This window comes from Bombyx mandarina, chromosome 16 (genome assembly GCF_030267445.1).
Source record: "Bombyx mandarina strain Sakado chromosome 16, ASM3026744v2".
Lineage (NCBI taxonomy): Eukaryota > Metazoa > Arthropoda > Insecta > Lepidoptera > Bombycidae > Bombyx > Bombyx mandarina.
Window position 1 is genome coordinate 6489082 of NC_143222.1, and position 15579 is coordinate 6504660.

The 15579-nt window shown below is 36.8% G+C and overlaps 3 protein-coding genes across 8 annotated transcripts; 1 reads left to right on the plus strand and 2 right to left on the minus strand.

Moving 5' to 3' along the window:
- Positions 1–1108: 1108 nt before the first annotated feature.
- On the minus strand, positions 1109–4565 carry sqh (Myosin regulatory light chain sqh). Of its 6 annotated transcripts, none has more exons than XM_028179510.2 (5): positions 4413–4565; positions 3645–3837; positions 3055–3087; positions 2604–2742; positions 1109–1474 (listed from the first exon to the last, which is right to left on the minus strand). In XM_028179510.2, exons 2-5 carry the CDS (start codon positions 3829–3831, stop codon positions 1279–1281), a joined length of 555 nt encoding a protein of 184 aa, XP_028035311.1. In that variant the 5' UTR covers positions 3832–3837; positions 4413–4565; the 3' UTR covers positions 1109–1278. The 6 variants fall into 6 exon arrangements, with proteins under 6 accessions (XP_028035311.1, XP_028035312.1, XP_028035313.1 ...); XM_028179511.2 differs by having other exon boundaries at positions 4138–4490; XM_028179512.2 differs by lacking the exon at positions 4413–4565 and adding an exon at positions 4142–4306.
- A 489-nt stretch (positions 4566–5054) lies between these two features.
- Vps37B (vacuolar protein sorting 37B) lies at positions 5055–11091 on the plus strand. The gene is made up of 3 exons (XM_028179463.2): positions 5055–5707; positions 9310–9481; positions 10370–11091. The coding sequence occupies exons 1-3, from the start codon at positions 5588–5590 to the stop codon at positions 10726–10728; spliced, it is 651 nt and encodes a 216-aa protein (XP_028035264.1). The 5' UTR covers positions 5055–5587; the 3' UTR covers positions 10729–11091.
- Positions 11068–14172, minus strand: DnaJ-11 (DnaJ (Hsp40) homolog 11). Its single transcript, XM_028179462.2, has 5 exons — positions 13943–14172; positions 13695–13871; positions 13344–13431; positions 12074–12227; positions 11068–11949 (listed from the first exon to the last, which is right to left on the minus strand). The coding sequence occupies exons 2-5, from the start codon at positions 13869–13871 to the stop codon at positions 11727–11729; spliced, it is 642 nt and encodes a 213-aa protein (XP_028035263.2). The 5' UTR covers positions 13943–14172; the 3' UTR covers positions 11068–11726.
- Between the last annotated feature and the right edge of the window lie 1407 nt (positions 14173–15579).

Sequence of the window (15579 nt, forward strand, 5' to 3'; positions counted from 1 at the left end):
TTCCATACTCCCCTATCATATACAATTTCTTCGCTCACTCCCCTCTTACACATATCGTCTTTCACGCAATCCATCCATTTCTTCTTAGGTCTACCTCTTCCTCTATATCCTTCCACGTTCATAGTTAACATTCTCTTACCAACCTCATTTTCATTTCGTCTCATCACATGTCCATACCATCCCAAACGCGCATTTCTCAGCTTCTCTGTCACAGGTGCCACTTTCAGACTTCCTCTAACATATTCATTCCGTTTTCTATCCACTCTCGTTACTCCACACATCCATCGCAACATGCGCATCTCTGCTGCATGCAATCGCCTTTCATCAACAGAAATTACATAACAGAAACAAAAATTAATAACTACTAAATGTAAAAATACATATCGACGCTTGAAAGGCAAACGTGACTAAGCGACAATGCGTGAACTTTACAGTAGACTAATTTAAAGTTGAAATACCTGAAAACAAATCTTATTTTAACTAATCTAGCTGTAGTAGAATCTAGCTAGTAGCTGTAGGATTGAAATGATTTTAATAGACTTAGAAATATATTTTTTTTGCGCATCGACTATGGTTATTGCCTATAATTTATGTACAAAGCAGTTATTGTCGCTTAGTCACTTTGCCTTTCAAGCGTCGATATTTATAGTAGTTGAATTCTGTAAATTTTGCCTTTTGCCATTTTCGCTTTCAGACGGTTTCACTCACAGTCTGTGTTAGAATAACTATTTATTGTGGGATTAAACATTAAAACAAAATTTTTTAGATAAAAAATTTACATGAAAAATACATATAGATACATGATCAAATACACACACTATAAGTTATAATTTCCATCTTAACTAAATAAATTCATAAATTTAAAACATTTTTATGAATTACTTTAATACATTTTTTTGCAATTTTAGTATGAAGGAATGATTTTTTATTATTGCACCCGTGTTTGTCCAATAGCTTTCAAGAAACATGACATACACACATAATGTATTTATATTATGGTCCATATGGAATTACAAACAGAAATGCGTAGTGGAATCAACAACTTCATCCCTCATTGAGATTTTCTAAATCCATATCAAATTAACTTATTCTAAAAAATATATACCAGTTATGTTAGTTTGGCAAAATATAATATCATAAGCTCTTAAGACGGACTGCATACATTTCAACTTTATTGATGAGAATTAAATCAAATTTCTCCGGAACTTTTCTTGGTTGTTTCATAGTGCATATTTATTACATCAATTAAAATCAGCAGCCCGCCATGGTAAGCTAAATTTATTGCTCGTCCTTGTCTTTAGCGCCGTGTTTAAGAATACGCGTGAATTCCACATAATCGAAGAGTCCATCGCGGATTGGTGCTTCCCTGAGCATTTCATCCACATCATCGTCTGTGAAGCGATCGCCCATTGTGGTAAGCAGCTCGCGGAGTCGCTCCTCACCAATCACACCATTGTTCTCTTCATCGAAGCACCTGATTGATGAAATGATTATGTAATGAAAATTAAAACTATTTTAATAGACAGTTAACTAATCTATACTAACATATAAATTATAATTTATACTAATTTATAAGGCGGTTTTCCAATTACAGCACAAGAGCGCATTATGCGGCATAATGCTCAACTAAGCTTCAGCATAATTCGGCATTGTGCGTCACTGAGTCGCATTATGCTCTGTAATTAACCATTACTTAATGGTAGTTTTCCAATTTTTCACTGAGTCGCATTATGCTCTGTAATTAAACATTACTTAATGGTAGTTTTCCAATTGTGGTAATATTGAATCTGTATGGATAACATCTATCTTATTGTCTGATAGGTGGGAACATAATATAGTTAAAGGCTATATTGTATTCATCAACATGATCTTGCAGAAATTAATGAGAAATGAATTTTAAAAAGTTTTATTTCTTATATTATTCCTGCCTATAATACCTTTGTTTATATTAGAGAGATCATACCGTATGTCTCATACATCTTGCTTTTTGCCTGTAAATTGAAGCCGTTGGCGCAAAGGTGGCCAAGCTTACCCTAGGTAATATGGAGATCATAAGATTTCATTTTAATTTTACACTGCTTCGTAGGCAAAAACAATACGCGCGAAAATAATATTTACAAAGGCATCTGTTATCTTTTGGTGAAACTAGGGATAGGCCAGTTTTGAATAAATTGCAATTTATAAATCCGAATATGAAAAATTGTGGGCTAGGACACTTTTGCGCTTTTCAATAAAGTTGGTATTTTTTTTCATTTAAGAATTATTTTTACTGACTTTTTAGTTATTCAATTCAGATTTATCAAATAATTCTTTCAAATTCAAATAAAAGAGTCCTATGCAAGATTTACATTCTCATTAAACTAAGCGTTAATCTTATTTTGGTATATTCATAGATACACAATTTTGTTCTTTCAAATACATTCACAAATTATTTTCTGATTTTTAATTATGCTACTTTAAGTTTTGTGTAATAAGGCACAATTTCTGCATTGCAATTTTTATATTATTGTATTAGGGCTCACCGTCACTGCCATTCATCGGTATTATTAGGAACACCTGAGAGATTTTAAATAGCATAATAATATGTCTAAATCAATATTTACCCAAATGCATTTTTGATGACATCCTCAGGGTCAGTGCCCTGCAGTCTCTCACCAAACAGAGTGAGAAACATCGTAAAGTTAATTGGTCCCGGTGCTTCATTCATCATTCCCTCTAAATAATCTTCAGTTGGGTTTTTGCCTATAATTTTACAACATGTTATCGTAATTTATGTCACGAGTGTTAATTAGAATTTCAAATTAGCAACATTCCTGCAGACATCTTATTACTAATAACAAACTTGCTTATAACATTACACACACAAGAATAAAGAGTTTATAAAGTATTTTGGTTACATACTATCAGTTGTTTTAAATTAACATTTCAATGTTTTTTCTTATCCTTTACTCACTTTTATGTGAAAAGGAAAAAAGGTAGAACTCAAACTTAAAAGCCAATACATTAAAAACAATGTTAGTTTTGATTAATTTTCACACGACATTGATATCTGACCTTGCCCAAGCTTTTCAATGACATTCAGTTTTCCTGTCAATTTTTAAAAAAACATAATATCTTAGCTACAGTGTATTTTCCATATTTTCAGCAATCTTTCTATACATTATATGAAATTATACCATTCTGTGAAATTGTACCCATTTGTTTGTCCAAATGTTATCCTTTTGATTATTTGAGATGATTATTCATTTTAGAACTTGAATAGTAGTACTCTATTTATAGTTTAGTTTAGTTATAACATAAGCTACTATGATTATTAGGTTCACATCTTTGGAACAGCAGACAGTACACAGTACTAAGTCTAACTAAGTATGCTTGGTCTCAGTGAATATGATGGGTCCAGTCATAGTAGCCTAACATTATTTCTATACCAGACTGTCACCTACTCAAATCTTCTGTGGACTCATACAGTCATGTGTTGGTAAAACAATACTGACTTTTCTTTTGCTACTTTGATACTGAAACCACCAATGTAAATTTTCGATAGTTTTGAGAGCCCATAAAGATAAGAACGCCAGTACCTACTTTGAGAAATCTAAGTTTAAAATTCTCATTTGGTACATAAATATTCAAACTGCTGTACTAACCTAAAGATGCAAGCATATCATGCAGATCGTCCTTGTCAATGAATCCATCCCTGTTCTGATCAATCATATTGAAAGCCTCCTTGAACTCTGCTATTTGAGCTTGATCAAACATAGCAAACACATTGGAGGTAGCACGTTGTGCGCGCTTCTTGTTAATGCGACGACCGGCTGTCTTGCGAGATGACATGGTGAACTGAAAGTTATAAACCTACCTTTAATAAATTAGCGTTTCATGTGCTTTAATGCAAATTCATGGCAGGAAATAAAGGCATGTAAATTGGTAACAAATTATTGATTATATTTATATTTCAAATTAAATTTTAAACCTCTGACATACTTATATGTTTAATGACAAATATTTAAATTAAGAATCATATGTATATTAATAAGAGTAAATTATAAACTTTCCTTATTTATTTATGTATTACCAACAGGGTCTATGTATATGTTTATCACTAACTATTACTCATCAATATTTAGGAAAAGGGCTTACGAACACCAACTGCTTGCTGCCTGGCGGGAAGTACTAAAAAAACTACACTTGCTGCGTGCTAAATTTAAATTATAATTAGCCAAAGCTGTCTATCACTCAAGATATCGTCGCTTTCTTAACGAGGACGTGAGTCACTGTCGACTCCGCCTTTCAATATAAATTTATTTAGGACAAACGAATACGATGTCAAACTTCCAAATAAGGTAATGAATTTATATAAACATCTGGTTAAAAATGGTGCAACTACAAGCTAATACAGTCTACACGTTACTTACTTATAAAAACTTCTAAAGTAAACGTAGGAACGTAAGTCGATATTATACGAAATAAAAATGATAAAGCGAATTTATTTAAACGGGTGTGTCTACAGATTAGTATTGTGGACTTGTGGAGAGAAATATTGGGCAACTCTTATATGGGATTTTATGACCTGGTAACTAAGACCTTTAGGTCATTTTTTATTTTTATTTCATTGAAATGAAAGTGATAAGCTCTTTCGCTTCTACAAAGTAATATTGCTTGTGAAGTACCGATTGTTATACCTTTTTAGAATCTACACAAGCAAAGCAATTTTTAAAACAATAGGCACTCACAGTGCAGTTCATTATTTTTTCAAAATCAATGCTTATAACTTGACTAAAAGTAAAAAAGAAAAATAAAAATAACTTCTAACTCTAATATTCATAAGTTTAGAATGTATGATGCCTAAATAGTAATTTGATTAAATAGTACAATTATTTCCGAGTAAAATACAAAAAAAAGTACACTAAAATATCTTAATTTGTAAAAATTATGGCCAAATTACTAGTCACGATAGAAAATTTTAGAAAAAGGGACAAGAAAAATTATAGCTTTCGCAGTGTTGGCAGCCCTAACAAACAAAGTAGATTTTCTTAGAATAAGACATCCGGGCCACCCCCGGTTAACGAACTACGACAGACCCTGTAGGTATGTATTAAATGTGTAATAACGGTGGTTTATTAATTGTTTAGTATCCGTGAAAATGCACAATGGTGGAAAAGTGAAACAAAGCCGTTGAACGTAACTTCTCGGGATCCACCAAAAAGCCTACCGAAAAAGTCTCAGTAAATGACCACCATTTTACTGAGATTATATTTCATCCCGTTTCGTTTCATACCATGTTTCATATTAATCAACTTCATTTCATTTCATAATATCATTTCTCATTGAAAACAGTTTTCATTAAAATTAAAATAAGACTTGACCTAAAGGTCTTAGCTACTAAGTCTTAAATCCCTTAAAAAATATGATCCGTCAGATCCCTGATAAAACCAATTATTTTGAAGAAATATGTATGTAGGTACTGAGATTAATCTGTATTGAAATGAGTCAAGAAATATTTTGTATTTGTTGACTAATTAATAAAGTGGCTTTGTTCTGCGTTTTTAAAAACAAATCGAATTATTACCCGAAGTAAGGAAACAAAAAAATGATTCAATCGGATTATCCATCAGTTATGGGCCTGTTGGCTCATCTAAATTCTAATGAACTCAAAGAAATGCTCAATGATGATGCTAAATTTGAGTCTGTGCTAAAGGATGTTAAACAGGTAAGACAGTTTCATTTTATAAATCTAACAACTCAATATACCTTTACACTAAAAACATATAACTACAAAATAATGACTATAAAACATCACAAAAAGAACATTAAAACTAATACAGACATAGTTTAGATGAATTTATATTTTGAAAAATGTTTAGTGACTTATGAAAGTTTTATTTAGTTGATCTGAATACTATAGGAAATACTTTAAACAAATAAAAATGAGATTATCTAAAAATCTACCCTTTTGTTCAAGAAATACAATGTTTCATGTAAACTCAAAGCGAGATAGTGGCACCATAATTATGAATTTAGGTATGTTGTAATCTACAAGTTAGCTAAAATTACTAGTGTTAGATGGACTTCTTGTTCGCAAGGGTTAGTTAGATTCTAAAGTCATGGATCACTAATCACAGTGATCAGATATGGATCTATTATGAAGCTGTGGTCCTGATAGTTATAAGTTACAAACTTCATAACAATATGTACTGTGTTCACAGCTGTAGGAATTGTATTTTACTTGTTAATGGTATGATTGACAGGTGTCCTTAAAGTTTAAATGTAATAAAAAATTGTTACTAAATATAGTTTATGAATATTGTTAATGATAGTACTTTTTTCCCTACGTAATTGCTGGTAGCCTAAGGGGTTATTCCAGCTACTTGGGGACTACTAGGCTGCACTAAAAGTATCAAGTATCGGGAATGGAATATTTCCACTGTTCCTGTCATATTAAAATCTTTTTAATTGAAAACTCCTTGGTTTTAAAAATCGAATACCATTTATTTATTTAAAAAAAGATTCTCGGTCTTGTCACGAGGTTTTGTCAAACTTGTTTAGTCGTTGAGAAAATGGAATTGACTTGAGAAAATTCAAGAGTGATGATTTATTATGACTTTCGAAGTGGTTTAACATAAAAACAGTGTGTTGACCGGATGATTTCTGCATTTGGTGATGAAGCCCCATCCAAAACCACAATTTATCGCTGGTTTGCTGAGTTTCAACGTGGCGTGTCAAGGTCGTCCAAAAACTGCAGTCACCCAAGAAAACGTTGATGCTGTGCGTAAGCTGACTGAAGAAGGTCGACATGTGACATACCGCGAAATTCAGGCAACTTTAGACATTGGCATGAGTCAAATACAAATAATCTTGCATGAACAATTAGGTGTAAAAAAGTTGTTTTCCCTAAAATAAAGAATAAATTGCGTGGACAGAGATTTTCATCACCTGAAGAAGCTGTGGACGCCTACAAAACGGCCATTTTGGAGACCCCCAACTTCCGAATGGAATGGTTGCTTCAATGATTGGTTCCATCGTATGGAAAAATGTGTCAAATTTCGCGGAGAATACTTCGAAAAGCAATAAATACATTTTTAAATAGTAATGTTGTGTCACTTCGTTAATTCCAGAAATTTTCAGTGCCGCCCTCGTAGTAGGTAAGCGCACAGGCTCGAACTGAAAGATTTGCTAACACTACCCCTTTTTTTTTCGGGCCGAGGGCCAAACCTTTTTTTTATTTTTATTGCTTAGATGGGTGAACGATCTCACAGCCCACCTGGTGTTAAGTGGTTACTGGAGCCCATATAAATCTACAACGTAAATGCGCCACCCACCTTGAGATATCAGTTCTAAAATCTCAGTATAGTTACAACGGCTGCCCAGCCCTTCAAACCGAAACGCATTACTGCTTCACGGCACCTACCTGCGCGGACTCACAAGAGGTCCTACCACCAGTAGAGAGGTCCTACCACCAGTAGAAATCCCCTACGAAGTCCCCGCGCCTAGCGCCTAGGAGGCGCGCGGGATATGTGAGACTCAACGATCTGCAGGTGTTGAGAGCAAACCGCGGGCCCAAGGAATTTTAGGGCCCACCCACTAAACGACTCCCCTGCACTTGACGTCCGATCTCTGTCCGGGGTCAAAACCCGGTCAGAGTAGGGGGGTTCCCGCGGTCAACTACAACCAGACACGTGGCGCCACACCAAGGACGCCCGATCGACGGGTGGGTAGTCGAGGCGATAGTCGACGACCAACGACGTCGGTCTCCGCGGTACGGCGGCCTTACCAGGCCGCCCGGGCGATGCCGCTGGTGTTCCGGGATACCCCGCTGGGCCAGAACCAGCCTGCCGGGTCGGAACGCGATACACCGCCGACCGGGTTGCTCTTCCACAGTATGTTCGGCGACGACAGCGACGACGAAAATGCGGACCGCATCGCAAACCGCAGCCGTCGACGTGTCATCCCATCTTCCTTGTGCCAGCGCGCGGCGCAGCCTCAACCCCCGCAGGTGGCCCTGTGACCATCACCGGGAGGAAACTGCCTTCTCACAAGCGGGGCAGAACGCAAGCGTGTGCTCCGCCGTGTCCTCGTTGCAGCCTCTGCAGTGGAGGCACTTCGGCGTCAGCTCCGTTCGGGCGACGAGGAGCAGCTAGCGACCGAAACAGCCGTGTCTCGTGAGCATCCGCGTCGCTCGGAAGGTGAGACGTCCGCGGTCGCGATTCACCCAGTCCGAGAGGATAGGGCGGATGGCCCCGACGGCCCGTCGTCCATAGACGAGCTTCGCCAGGCAGCGAGACTACGCTTCAAACGCGGCACGCCGAGATTGAAGCTTCCGCGCTCGAACTTCCACCGCGCCGGGACGCAGCTCCCCCTGGAGCGGAGATCTCATCGCCACGCGTAACCCGCAGCGAGTGTCTCAGTTCCCAGGAAAGCGTCCCGGCGAGCACGCACGCCGCCTCGAACGAGACTGCGGTACCCGTGAACCGCTCTGACCGCAATCGCGCACTGCGGACGTCGCAACGCCGTGACTTTGTCGCGTGGCAACACACGGAAGACCCATACAGCGCCGCCCCCACTTAGTGGAGATTACGAGTTGGCCGACAGCCCACCAAGTGCAGAGGGTAACTCGGCAGACCACCGCCCCACGCTCGAAACGAGCAACCACGGAAGCACGCCCCTATCCCTATATTTGGTGGGCGTTCTCCTGTAGCTGAAGCCGGGGACATGGCGACCAGCGGCCAACAGCTGCAGAAAATGCAACACTGGTCCACTCCCACGACAACGGGGCACAGGCTGACCACTCACGACACACCGGCAAACTGGTGCCATCAGAAGCTGCGCTCTCCAGGAGAACTTTTCACTTAGTGAAGAGTGTGGAGGACGCAGACCTTCTGCTCCTCCTAATGCTGGTATGGTCCGCGTCATGCGATCTCTTTCGTTGCAAAGCCTAGCTAACCTATCATAATCCTTAACCTCAATCTTAACTCAATCCTAAACTTAGGACCTAAACCTAAGAATCCTTGCAACGAAAAAATCGGACGATACCTATGGGAATGTCGCCCAGAGGATCCCGTGATCCGCCACCTACGGACGCGCCCGGTGAAAGTCCAGCATCTACCCCACAGACGAGATCCCCAGCACGCAATCATTGCGTGCTGTGGGTCTCGTCAAGGTCCCGGAAAGTACTTATCCTTCTAGGCCAGGTAAAAGTATGTCGTTAATGTATTACGGGACCCCAGCCGAGATTTGACGGGAAAAAGAGTGCTTGCCCTCAACTCAATACCGAAACGAACGGATTTACAATGTTGTTAATAATTTTGTTTACAGGTCAAAGATTGGGACACTGAGAAAGAAATGTTCATAGCAAGTAATAGATCACTAGCAGAGTTTAATTTGGGAAAAGAACCAGAGTTAGAAAGAATGAAAGCTGAGCTACAAGAGAAATCAGAATTAGGGGAACAGCTCTGTACCCGTATTCAAGAATTACTAGATGATTATAGTAAGTTATTTATCACTTAGATGGTTGGACGAGCTCACGGCCCACCTGGTGTTAAGTGATTACTGTAGCCCATAGACATCTACAACGTAAATGTCGCCACACACCTTGAGATGTGAGTTCTAATGTCTCAAGTTTTTAGCTGCCCCATCCTCCGAACCGAAACGCATTACGACAGAAATTGGTACCTACTCGTGCAGACTCACAAGACGTCCTACCACCAGTAAATACGCAAATTATAATTTTGCGAGTTTGATTTTTACTACACGATGTTATTCCTTCACTGTGGTAGTCAATCATAAACAATTGACAAATGCGTATTTCATTAGAAAAATTGGTACTTGCCTGTGGGATTCGATGCTGATTTCAGTAATCGTTTAACATCAGATGAGCCATGAACTTATAGACACCCGGTTGGAAGGATGTTCCTTGTCCTAGGTGAATCGGGAAGTGCCCAAAAAATATTTCCAAATAATGTAGTAGTATTGATGGTTGATGAGGTTGTTTTACCAGCAAGTGGATACTTGCCCAATATGCCACTGCTTTTAATGTGGAATGCAATACAAAATACTAAGTCCATAGATATATACAGGTTAAACATATTTTACTAACATCAGCATAAATCATTTACTAGTGGAAGGACGTCTTGTGAGTCCACAGGGGTAGGTACCACCACCCTGCTATTTCTGCCGTGAAGGAGTAATGTATTTCAGTTTGAAGGGTGGGGTAGCCGTTCTAACTATTCTGAGACCTTAGAACTCATATCTCAAGGTGGGTGTCGGCATTTATGTTGTAGATGTCTGGGATGAATGGATGAACACCAGGTTGGCTGTGAGCTCGTCCACCATCTATGCTTAAAAAAAATCATTCATAACATTATTGCCATTTCAGAAACAAAATCTGCTGGAATATCACCAGATACAACTCATGCACTTCTGCAAACAGCAGCTGCAGAATCAGAAGAACAGTCAGATAACATTGCAAGAGACTTTTTATCTGGAAAAATGGGTGTTGATAAATTTCTAGAAGATTTTGAACCCATCCGTAAACAAATGCATATAAGGAAGTACAAAGCCGAGAAAATGTCAGAATTGTTGAGAAACAGCAATCAGAATGCATATGGTAATGGTGCTACGAAACCATACTTACCATATTCCAATTATTTACCATCACAGAATCCACAAAGTCTGCCCTATCCTGTAGGACCCCTTAACATGCCTATGCCTGGAATGTACGGAAATCATTTCTGAAATATTCTAATATTTCTGTTGTGTGTTCAAGATGTTTATTCATAATGATAATGTTATCTTAATTTAGTGGCCATTAAAGCACCTATGTGTTGATTATATTATTTTAGGATTTTAATGAAGTTTCCAGTTTGCAAAGTCAATTATATGTTATCAATATCTAAACAAAATTTGTTTGATATAGATGTCCATCTGCTTACCATTGGTGCTTAACATTATTTAAAATGTGATTGTACATAATAAACTTTAAAAAAATACCATTTTAAAATTCATCATGTAAGGAAAATATAATAAAAAATACACCAATTTATGTATATCAAAGAAACTTAATGAAAATAAATGTTCTAAACAAGTTTTTATTTACTATATCCTCATGTTAATTATTATTTCTTTAATTTCTGGACTGCTGTTATTAAACAAGTTTAAGAATATGTTTGCATTTTATGCAATTAATATCACAATTAAAATAAAGAACTATATTTACAATATATACATGTCGGCGCAAATATGACTATTTACCTACTGATCATCAACTAATTACTCTGATAAGAAATTGATGTTAAACAGTCCCTTTTATTGTAATTTCAATACTTTAAAATCTTGAAAACACGCTCACGTGTTTAATACTTGTAAACACGCTGACGTGTACGAAGTCCTATAAATACGGCCGTGCTGTCTAGCGTTTATTCATTCGTGTCCGAGCCGTAGTACAGTACGGATCTCTCTGTAACGTTGTTATGCTTCTCGTGCAATATACGCAGTTCTCGTGAAGTTTTGTTTTGGAAGCCCAAATATGAGTCATCATCGAGAACTTAATGACCGTGACGTCAACAATGCTGACGTCACACTTTTTAAAAACATTCCTTCAGCGTTTCTCCTCCGACATACACATTATTTAAAAATAAATATAGTAAATTGTGATTTATTATCCTAATATAATGCAAATCTGCTATAATTGAATAGCATATTCGTTTTTATCTATATCAGATATTTGTAGAAGTTCATTTTTTTTGTATATTATTCTTTTGTAACTGATTTTGATCATAATCATCGAGTCCATTAAGTACCACCGCAATAAACAATCCACCTATGATTATAACAAGCCAAATAATTCCTTCTTGTTTAGTAGATTCTAATATTTTCTGTTGTTTTTCTTGCGAGTTTTGTACCATTTTCTTATCATATTTCTGCTTTGCAAATACATCTGAATAATGGTGTTTGGACCTGAAAAAGAAAGGAATACTACTTGACTTTTAATTTAATTTAAAGATTGAAATAGTAAAACATTCCTGAGAAAAAAAAAATTAGCCACTACTTTTTACAAAATCCAAAATCATCTTGGACTTACCAACTATCAAAGTCATAAATTGGAACTTTCCCGTCCATGGTGGGTGTGATATTGCGAGTTGCATGGGACTTGTAAAACTTTAGGGTAGGATCTGTAGGTTCTGGTTCTGGTTTGTATTCCATACGAGAAGTATTCTCTCTACCAACTAAGAGACCTAAGTAACAAAATAAATTGCCTAATCAAAATTTATTTTATAGTAATGAGAAAATTGCGTATGTAATAAAATAAATACCTATGTGTACTTTAAACCACAATTTATTGGTTTAAAGGAAAGCCAAAAAACCTTCGAAAACATTTCTAAATGAAATATTAAGACGCTTTTCTAGATGATGATTTGTACTAAAGGCAAGATCCAATTATCAGATTAGGAATGTCTTGCCAAATCATGTTTCAAGCGATTCCAGGGATTGGGAATGATTCAAAACCAAGGAACTGAGTTTTTTATGTGTTGAAGCCATGGGGCATTGAGCAATGATTTTTCGGCTATAAACAACTGCTTCAACAGTAAAAAAAAAATGGTTTTCTTTGTGGCATCATGATGGGTGGTGAAAAATGGATTCAATACAGCAACGTAAAAAAATATTGGGGGCTGCCTAGACATGGTTCTATGTTGTCATTCAGGCGAATATTCACACTGTAAAGGTTATGCTGTGTCTTTGGTAAAACTACCTTGGCCTTATTTTTTAAATGAGCCCTTGACACCAAATAAAACCATCTGTAACCATATGAAACTCAACAAATCTGATTAAGCTGTGCACTACACAAACAACAGGCACAGCATAAAGGAAGGCATGTTAAAGTGATACCTGCATGTAATGATCAACCTCAGAACCAAACCAACTCAAAACTACTTGAAAAAGTCGCCAATTGATACCCTAAGGGGCATTTAATTTACTGCATCTTCAAACTGGAAATATGGAATAGGATGTTCTATTTCAGCTTTTCAAAGTAGTTTTAGCAACATGCAGTTTGATAGGTAGTCTCACGGGGTTCAACCCAAAAAAAAATTACTGACACTAGCAAGAGCAGTGCTTCAATGAATCTACCACCAATCTGACTGATCAATAGTTCCTCTTATTTACCCACATGAAAGAATAGCGTAATTTTTGGATATCCTCAAAAAAGAAACACTTTTACCATTCATAGAAAAAAACTGGCTTTATGTGTTTACTTATAAGCATTTTTTCAAAATAAAGATGATATTTCAGCAAAATCACTAAAATAGTTGCAGAATTTATAACGATTATTTTACATGGACAGCATTACAAACCTCTATCATACATTTTTTTAAGTTGAATATTCCCAAGTACCTCATATGCTTCTGTTATTGCTCGAAACTTTTTGATAGATGCTTCATCCTAGAACAGTTACATACAAGGTTATGATAAGTAAGTACTTCACGTAATTAAAAATAATATCTATTTTTGAACAATTGCCGATTCAGCTTACATTACCTGCAAAATAGAAGCTATGATAATATTACATAATAGATATAACTTTTTTTATTTTCTGTGAAGATTTCAGTACTAAAGCTTTGGTATACTGAACTGAAAATATAGCTTTTGCAATGATTAATTTTATTAAATGGAATCTTTGTCTACTTTTTAGATTTTACATTTACCTTAGATTTGTCCGGGTGGTGTACTTTGGAAAGTTTATAGTAAGCCGTTTTTATATCGTTCTGGGTCGCTTTTGGTGTGACTCCAAGCACATCATAGTGGCTGGCACAAAATTGAGGTGAGGTAGTAAATTGTCTATAAAAAGTTGTCACTAAAATATTGTTTCTTTGACGGAGCATCTACAAATAAATAGTTGTATGTTTCAGAAATTTCTTCACGGAAACCAAATTTACTTGTTATACATCAATACCTGTCGCGTTTGATGTTTTTGTATTGAGGTATTAAGTTATGCTATTGTCGAATGGCGATATAGTAATTTAAATTGGAGCTTTTGTCATTTTTTTATACATTCATTTTCATTTCCAGTTACTTCAAAATTTTTCACTTTTGTCTTTTTTTGGGATTTTATGACCTGGTATTTACGACCTTTAGGTCAACCACTTTTGTCAGATTTTAGAGATCCATAAAAAGTGTTGATTAATTTTATACTAGAATTGATACTTTAGAGTTACACCAAGTTAATCTATACTCGATGCTCTTGATACTCGATACTAATTTAATCACTACTTCGTACCGCAAGATTAGCCTTATATCTCTAGGCAAACTGCGACGAGCGACGTCTGCTTTGCAAGGACCTCGTGTCTTCCGAAGGCATTCTTACTGACGGTTAGTTTGGTTTCCGTTCTAAGCACTCATGCTTACCACAGGGGTACTCAAACGTAGCTCAGGAAACACATTCTAAGAGAACATAACAAACTCAAACCGTTTGCATAAAAGTCCTCCTATTCACATTAAGGAGGCGTCACCATAATTTATGGCGTCACCGCTAACCCCTAACCACGTCCTGATGGATCCACCCGATCTAGTCTCCATATTATTTTAGTCTTTTATACGGTCGATATCCAGGCCTTTAGCCATCTCTCTCCCAATAGAGTTTTTGAGAGTCATTCTTATGCCAACTTTGATAAAATTTTGCTCAATGTGCTCCCAAATCCAAAACTTCGCTTCGTGGATACGAAAATACGCAAATGTATTTATATTATAGCACTTTTCAAAAAACCGCCCGCGGTTACATAAAGTGTGTGTACGCCCACCTATTTCTTTTATGGATTACTAATTTTGGTGCGGTTTTTATTCGCGTTAATTTTGTAACATTTCGTGGTTTTAGAATCAGTTGCGGGAAATATCCGTAGTGCGGCTTATGTCTGAAACCATCCAAACATAACCAAGGAAACCTGTAAACTGTGTAAACGCATCCAGCTAGTGACGTGTTTTATTTATTCTGTTACTCCTTTATCTATATGTATACATACTTCCATTATCTAGTTTTATCGTTTCATTTTGTGGATCAGAGACACCATGAAAAAAATAGGACTAAGGGGTTACAGCTATTTTCCGAAATAGTCTCTTCTCACCTATCAACAAATAAAGATATAAAAAAAAACGTGTGGCATTCGGGAACTGCCGCGGTAAAGTAATATTAAAACTAATTTAATATTAAAACGTAATTAAAGTAAAGGTAATTTAATATTAAAACGATAATAAAACAAGACCACGCTTTAATTAACATTAATAAAAGCAAAACATTAACTGTCCCCTTCACACTCATAAGCTAGACCGCGCGAGAGAGAGATGGGCAGATTTTTATGATGCGCATACAGTGTGACGTCACGCCATGCGCTTATTCACAAACACTACACAAGCGCAACGTGTGAATATGTTGAACACGAGCTACATGGTAGGTGGAGTGAGGGGTGCAAGGTTTTTTCCGTTACGGAATTTCATGATTCGGTCGCCGCGCTCACGGCCCGCGATAAAAGCTATGCAATAGCTTAAAAATTCAGTAAATTTAACGGTAGGCAGTAGCTTGGTTCTGACCCTTTTTTT